The sequence below is a fragment of the Plasmodium brasilianum genome, chromosome 7, assembly GCF_023973825.1.
Source record: "Plasmodium brasilianum strain Bolivian I chromosome 7, whole genome shotgun sequence".
Taxonomy (NCBI): Eukaryota; Apicomplexa; class Aconoidasida; order Haemosporida; family Plasmodiidae; genus Plasmodium; species Plasmodium brasilianum.
Window position 1 is genome coordinate 1,931,243 of NC_090120.1, and position 8,749 is coordinate 1,939,991.

General features: G+C 25.4%; 2 protein-coding genes across 2 annotated transcripts; both read left to right on the plus strand.

Annotated features, from left to right (window-relative positions):
• Positions 1-703: 703 nt before the first annotated feature.
• On the plus strand, positions 704-2,866 carry MKS88_002139 (gametocyte development protein 1; the record flags this gene model as incomplete). The annotated part of the gene is made up of 1 exon (XM_067215125.1): positions 704-2,866. One exon carries the CDS (start codon positions 704-706, stop codon positions 2,864-2,866), a length of 2,163 nt encoding a protein of 720 aa, XP_067074433.1.
• Positions 2,867-7,332: 4,466 nt separating this feature from the next.
• On the plus strand, positions 7,333-7,572 carry MKS88_002140 (uncharacterized protein; the record flags this gene model as incomplete). The annotated part of the gene is made up of 1 exon (XM_067215126.1): positions 7,333-7,572. One exon carries the CDS (start codon positions 7,333-7,335, stop codon positions 7,570-7,572), a length of 240 nt encoding a protein of 79 aa, XP_067074434.1.
• Positions 7,573-8,749: the final 1,177 nt, after the last annotated feature.

Genomic DNA, 8,749 nt, shown 5'->3' on the forward strand with positions numbered 1-8,749 from the left:
TAAACTTATGTAATTATGCATGTACAATTATGCATATATGTTTATACATATATGTCCCCATATATATATAAGTGCGTATGAACTTATTTACTAATGTATTTGGGTATGAGTAGAATTATATTGCCCTTATAGAATTCTGAAGTATGCAATAATTTTTGCACAGGAATTTGTAATATGAATGTGTATATGTGTATATATATATACATACGTATATATTTATGTATAAGTTAAATTTGTTTTTTCTTTTTTTTTTGCACGATAAAAAAGATATAATAATTGAATGGACATAAATAATTAGCACAAAAAAGGAGCTAAGACATATTTTATCGTCAAGGGAAAAAGAAGTGAAACATGGCATAATAGGTCTAAGAATAGTAATTGCGTAATTATTCCTATTTGCATATATAGAAAAATATATACATACATGCACATGTATATATTTGTACATTCGCGCGTATGCGCAGATAATTGCTTGTATGTATTATATACGCTTTAGAAAAAGTAAAGCAGTCAAAAAAATAGGGGAAACAAGGGAAAAAGTAAGTAGCCAAGTAGCTAAATGGGTAGTTAAGTAATCAAGTAAGTAGTTAATTAGGTTGTAAAATACATAACCATATAGATTGCCAAATAAGTTGGTACACAGACCAATTGAATCGAGAAGAACATAGCTGAAAACGTATAGCAACAAAGGAAAGACATAACAATGGAAAGCAAAGGATACAAAAGAAGGAATATAGAAATGTCCTTAATAGACAAAAGAAGAAAGAGAAAATATAAGCTGCATTCAAATATTGAACATTCTAAGAAACCTTGGTATATCTATTTAAAAAAGAATGAGGGTATATTTTTCTTCGATTTGATTGATGAGGATTCAAAATTTGTTTATAAAAAAGAAAAAAATGGTGTAGATAAGGTAGAGGAAACTGACAAGTATAGGCACGAGAGGAGGAATTCTTTCAAGAAGGTGTTTGTAAAGATGGAATTAGAGGAGGGGGAAAACAAAATCGATGAGGGCAAACAGAACGATAAGGACAAACAGAACGATAAGGGAAAACAGAACGATAAGGGAAAACAGAACGATAAGGGAAAACAGAACAATAAGGGAAAACAGAACGATAAGGGGATGGAACATGAACATGGACGGGTGAATGAAGAATGGGTGGAAGAATTACCTGATAACGGATATAGTAAGATTGATGAGTTAAGACTTTGGATGTACCATAATAAGGAGAAAGAAAAAATATACGAGAAGGAAAAATGCTACAATGAGGAGGAGGCAGTAGCATCTAACAATATAAACAATGAAAAGGAAAAGAATAACTTAACGAAATCGTTAAATAGAAAAAAGTTGTTTGAAATGCTCCTCTATTTGAATACGTTTATTAAGTATATAGACTATGATAAAAAAATTTCAGCAGAAATGTTTTTGAAATTTTTTTACAGCAAAGGAGTGGACATGGAATATGGTGAGCTGATGGGAGGTGGTGGAATGACGAAAAATGATGAGCTAATGCAAAATAATATTAGCTTGCTAAATAGAGTAAGTGCGAAAAATAGCAAATGGATAGTAAGCAATCATAAAGAAGATACGTACAAAATAGGAATATACTCAGAAGGGGTATTATCACTGAAATTATTTAAATACGGCATCAAAGAGGTTAGTAGTAAAACATATTACATAAATGGTTCGTTGTTGTATTCAAAAATTTGTGGAATTTTAAAAAAGCAGAACCCGTTAAATGATGAGTTTAATGAATGTAATAATATAAAGAATGATGAGAAGAATGGAGCAAAACATGGTGAAAAGAATGGAGAGAAGAATGGAGCGAAACATGGTGAAAAGAATGGAGAGAAGAATGGAGCGAAACATGGTGAAAAGAATGGAGAGAAGAATGGTGAGAAGAATGATGAGAAGAAGGGTGTGCAAAATGGTGAGGAGGTAGTACCTCAGGGAGTCCAGAAAGATAAGCCTATTTCCTTTGGTATATGTATAGATTTTGATTATTTAAGAAAATCGTATGAGTGGTATGAAGGAAAGACAATGAGATTATTAGATCTTTTTATTATCCTAAACAAAATTTCCGAAATATTTAGAGAAAAGTGTTTTATTATATATGTACATCTATCAGTACATAGTGAAGGTAGCCATACTTTAGAAGATATAAAAAATTATAAAGTGTGCTATCCGTACATGTTTTCGGAGTTAACAGATACTCTAAAATTATTTGAAGAAAGAAATATAAAAATAGTGATAAGAGTAAATGAAATGAGGTCAATGAATATTTCTACTACACATCATTCTAATAATTCAAAAAATAAATTAATAGAAGATATTAAAAAAATGTATAGAAATAAAGAAGTGAATAACATTTTTCTTATTACTAATGATATAGAAGTAATTTCATTTTGTAATGATATGCACTATAAACTTTTTTATAAAAGAGATACCTTCGATAATATAAAGGAATGTACTCTTTCTTTTACAAAACCAGTAATCATACTCTCCTTTATGAATAATATGCCCATGCATAATAATAAATTTCTTCCTTATTTAAGACTTGAAAATTTTTGCTATATGAATTTTATTATTAAAAGTTTTTTCCTGAGATATCAGGCGAGGAGAATTGAAAAACTTGTAACAATATATAAGGATAATATGGAAAATATGGACATAATTGAAAAACTAATGGATAAATTTACCATAAAAAATAAAAACTTTAAAAACAAAATTAACATTTTACTACTAAATGATATACTTTATAAAGTAGATTTAAAAAAAAAAGAAAATATAGAAATAACCAGCCTGCTAAGAAAAGTCTTCCCCCCTTCATACCATTCCATGCATTACGATATTAGGGGAAAATGAGCCCCAAGAAGAGCGGCACACACAAAAAAAATAAAATAAAAAAAAAAAAAAAAAAATAATAATAAATACAAATGAAATAAAAACGAATAGAACAAAAGGCGTGTTTCCTCATCCTCATTTTTTCCACCTGGTACACACATGCGTGTGTGCGCGTCTGCGAGCTCTTTCGTACTTTTTTATGAATATCCCCTTCCCCCATGTGCCTAAGTACATGTATCATATATGTACACATACATAGGTGCATGCAGACATATATGTGTATACACATACATGTGTAAATCCATACATACGTGCATTTATATATATATAAATATATATGTATATGTTAATTTTAAATTTTATACAAGTGTTTCCTCCCCCCCTCCTGTGGCAAAATTTTTATATCCATTTTTTAATTTATAAAAATATGTATGTTTTTTTTGTTTGACTATGCTTGTGTATTCTTTCAAAGGGTACGAGTAAACACACCCTTACTAAAAATGTATATGCATTGTATGTGGGTTTAGGTTATACACTTCAATGTGTATATGTGTTTACGCTTGTTTATATGTGTGTATGAGTTTATGCATATATTTTTATACTCATGCTTATTTGCGCGCATTTATTTTATTGACATAAGCCTAAGGATCAATTTATACATTTTTAAAATTTTATATAATAAATAATATTTTATAATTTATTTAAAAAGTGTATTTATTATTATTCTTTTTTTTTATTTCAAAAATGGCTATTTATTTTTTTCATTTTAATCTTCTTAAAAGAAAAAATTTGAATAAAAACATATATCCAGTCTATTACTTGTTTTTTTAAAGATATATATATATATATATATATATATATATATTTTGTAACATTGAATTTTTGAGGAATGAAAATATGATGCATGTCGTTTACTCGGTCAGGCCGAGGGTGAATCGGACAGATATGTTTTGCTCCTTTATGAGGTTTTTCTTTTTTTTTTCATTTTTTTAAGAAGTATTTTGCAATTTTTTGTAATTACTCCATGTATATTTTAACGTTCTTTAATTTTTCCTGTCGACCTTTTATCCAGTGAACGTTGAAAAAAAAGAAATAAAATATAATAAGTAGAGAAAAAAAAAGAAGTAAAATATATTAAGAAAAGAAAAAAAAAGAAGTAAAATATAATTAGAAAAAAAAAAAAAAAAAAAAAGTAAAAATGAATAGCTAAAAAGTAGGGCTAAAATGAAGGGCTAAAAGAAAGGGTCAAAAAGTAGGGCTAAAATGTAGAGATAAAAAAAGTAAATCTAAAAAGTAAATTCTAAGTACATTTTAAACTAACTGCTTCAGTAGGCACTAGTAGTGCATAAATGTAATATTTCAATAGGGCGTTTGAAAAAGCTTAAATGGTAAGTGCACCAAAAAAAAAAAATAAAAAAGGAAAGATAATAGAAATGAGGTAAAAAAGAAACAAAGTAAAAGCAGAATATAACAAAGGAAAGAGCAAAAGAACAAAAGAAAGCTCAAAAGAACAAAAGAAAGCGCAAAAGAACAAAGGAAAGCGCAAAAGAACAGAACTGAGCGAAATAATAAAGTGTAAAACGAAATAATAAAATGAAAAACGAAATAATAAAATGAAAAACGAAATAATAAAATGAAAAACAAAATAATAATGCGCAAAAGTATATTATTAAAAAAATAAATTCTCCAATGTTTATTTAGAAATTTCTTAGAAAACCAAAGAGTAAATTGCAACATTGAGCAAAGCATCGATTTATTAAATAGAATTGTGGATGAGCCTTTTTATAAGCTCATATAATAAGAGAAATGCATTGAAAAATACAAAAAAAAAAAAAAAGAAAAAAAGAAAAATACTAACAAAAAAATACAATGTTGACGGAACAGGGAATAAAAATTAAAAAATCGTAAAACCAAATAACTTATTTTTGATTAAAGACAAAAATGAGTGAAATACAATTATTTTTTTTCTTTTTTGGAGACATAAAAGATCATACATTTCAGTGCATCGTTAAATAAATCAAAAATAAAAATGGTGTAACACTTTATTTAGTATATTCGGATGGGAAACATTGAAAAGAATTTATTTTTATTGTCAATTTTAGAAGAAAACACGAAAAGGATAGTGCACTTATTGTGAACGTGTTAAATTGTATAAAATCGAATAAATTATTCATGTAGCGTCATTTAGAAATAAATTTTAGTGAGTGCAAGAATAAAGATAATCATTAAAAAATAGCGCTTTGTATTAATATATTGTTCTAGTAAATATAACATATAAATGCACGATTTGACTATTTTTTTTTTTTTTTAATTGCATTCCTTTGAAATAATATAGTAAATAGGTAGTTTTAAAGTATTTTAAAAAATGAATGCTTATATGTGTGCATATATGTATACATTTATACATTAAACAGTTTAACGTTCCTCAAAAAATTCTTAACCATGTTCAGGTAATTAAATTCTACGGATAATATTTGTTTATTTATGCTTACAAAGATAAGATTAATTTTTCACCAAAAAAACAAAAAAAGTAAAAAATGGAAAAAAATAAAAAAGTGGAACTAAATGGAAAAAAATTAAAAAGTGGAACAAAATGGAAAAAATAAAAAATCGTAGACACCCCTTAACAAAATAATAATTTAATAGTATTGTAGAGAACGGAAATTGTAAAATGATGGAGAATTTTTCTTCTTTTTTTTTTTTTTTTTCTCTAATCTTTAATATAAACCTGTGCAAAAAATACGGCAAAACAACTCATAAGTAAACATTATGTTGAAAATATTTGTACTGCCAAAATGGGGCTCTACTGGAGGACATCAATGCGTTAAAATGCATGCATAATGTGAAAATTGTACATTATTACATATATATATATGTATATATATATTATATGTATGTATATATATATGTATATATATATGTATATATATATGTATATATATATTATATGTATGTTTATATATATGACGGCGTGAAATAATGGAGTAAAGAGGGAAAAAGTACGAAAAAGGTGTAACGCTAAAATTATGATACCAATGACTATAATTTGTACGTATACACGGTAACTGTTAAGCTCTTTCTGAAAGTAGGACCACTAAGAGTGCTCACAAAAATGGAAAAGTGAAAAAAAAAAAAAATTATGTACATTTCTTTTTTGTTTATTATAAACCCTCTTTTATAATTGTAATTTTATTTTTTTTATAATTAATACGATGTGAATAATAAGTTACAAGACTGCTGTGCATATATATATATATATCAATATAAATAAATATAACAAAGAAGAGAGAAATAAAACGAAATAAAAGGAGGAATTGATAAAATGTACATTATCACGTGTAATGTGCAAATAATTTTTATTTTTGTATTGTATATAAATAATTTTATTTTCTGTCAACTAAATAGGGAATCGCATAATTATTTTAAGTACTAAATGTGGGCTTACAGAAATAAATTGCTTTTTTTTTTTTTTTTTTTTTTTTAATTTTCTCTTCCTTTTCCTCTCAATATCTTTTATTTTTTATGATTTTTATATACTACATATTATAAATATGTATGATGTTAGCAATTATGTGGAATAATTCTTCAAAGCACATAAGTGCATTTATTTTAATAAATTTTCATACGCATGCATGTACTTTTAAATATATGCTTAAACGCATAAATCATTAGCACACAAGCATACCTATATAAATCCATCCACTCAACTATGCATACATGGGTGCAAATTAAAATAAACGAACACATATATATATTATGTGCTTACTCATGTGTCTACATTTTATATACACTTAAACACATATATTTTATGTGCTTACATAAATGCGTACATTGTATGCATGCACCTGGACACATACATATTATGAGCATATATAGGCTTGTGAATAAGTGAGTGCATAAATGTTTACATAAGAGAGTAAATAATTGGATGCATAAATGTGTTCATAATTGCATACCTTATAGATGTAACATTTTTAAAGAAAAATGGTATGTGCCTACAACATAGTAATTAGACAATATAGTAAAATATATTGTGACATAATTAATTTATGTTCATATATTAATAAGATTAAATGCATACTCCCTCACACATGTTATGCACGTATAAGTTTAACTTACGTCCATGAAATTGTAACTGTTGTTAATATTTGCAATATAAAAAAATAAAAATAAATAAATAAATGTATAGTAAAAAAATAAAAATAAATAAATAAATGTATAGTAAAAAAATAAAAATAAATAAATAAATGTATAGTAAAAAAATAAAAATAAATAAGTAAATATATGTATAAAAGAAAAAAAAAAAAAAAAAAAAAAAAAAATTAACATGTCAGGCGAAATTTTATTTGAAATGTACAAGTTTTGTATTATATAATAAATGGAGAATACTTCAGTTGTGTAATTAGTTTTACACTTAATATTGAAAGAAGAGATAGAAAAACAAAAATAAAAAAAATAAAAAAAATAAAAATAAGAATAATCATAATATGAATAATAATAATAATAATATTAACAATAATAATAAAAATAATTATAACAATAATAATAAAAATAATTATAACAATAATAATAAAAATAACTATAACAATAATAAGAATAATAAGAATAAGAAGAATAACAGTACGACTAACTATGCAAACAACAGTACAAATTACAGTATGAATAACAATACGAATAACAATAATAAAACAATAGTTTTTCATCAAAAATTTTGTGTAACAAAATGAATGCCATGAATAGGTAAAGATCAAGTTATATAAATAGTTTGGATAAATCGGAATATCGAAATGTACTTTCGAATGAAAAAGGAAAAATTAATTCTTTATGGGACACCATAAAAGAAGACATTTTCCACGAACTGTGTGCATTGAGGATATATCTTTACATATTTCACTTTTTTTTTTTTTTTTTTTTTTTTTTTGTACCATATTAAAAAGTACATTGAATGAGAAATGTTTTTTCGTAAAGTATTGATGTTCTGAATAACATAGGTGAATTATCATAGGTGTATACATACATATGTGTATATATATAAGTATATATATGTTATGTACCCATATATGCAAGTATATACATATATATAAACGTTTGATTCCTCATTTAAGCAACGTGCACCCACAATCATGAAAAATGAAAAAGTTCATGACGTGTGCAGGCAAAATATATAAAACGGGTATAATTCCCTACTATAAATTTCGTTGCACATGTAAGAAAAAAAAAAAAAAAAAAAAAAAAAAAAAAAAAAAAAGAGAAACGAAGCGATACTGAAATATGCGATTATTACAAAATGGCTAGTCAGTCATAAGAGGGATAAGAAAAAAATAAAATAAAATAAAAAAAATTGAAGAAAAATAGAATGCAAGTAATACCACGATTTGTTTTTAAGCTCTTACAGAAAAGTGAGAAACATTTGAAAAGAGAGAATGATTCTTCCGTTTTTTAACATATACGTGCATTTTACTTTTTTCGCATAAAAAAAAAAAAAAAATTAAATAAAATAAATAAATATATGCATATACATATATATATACATGTACATATATATATACATAGTGGTGTAATAATTACTACATAATATTTGCTTGTTTGTACAATTTAAACATCCCTTTTTATATTTTTGCAAAATAGTAAAGTCAGCTGAAGCTTGTGAAACTTCAACTTTTTCATTTTTTACTTTTCTTTAAGTTTTTGTAGGAATGAAAATATGAACATATTTAAAAACTAAAGAGGAAGAATAGTGTACTTTATAAATATGCACATATACTGCATATGCCCATGAATATATAGAATGGGTAGAATAAAAAATTAGGTATTTCCTCCAAAAATTTCGTTAGTATATAATTATTAGCATAATCTAGCATATGGTCGATAAGGGAAATGAATTTAAGAAAGAGAATGAAGAAA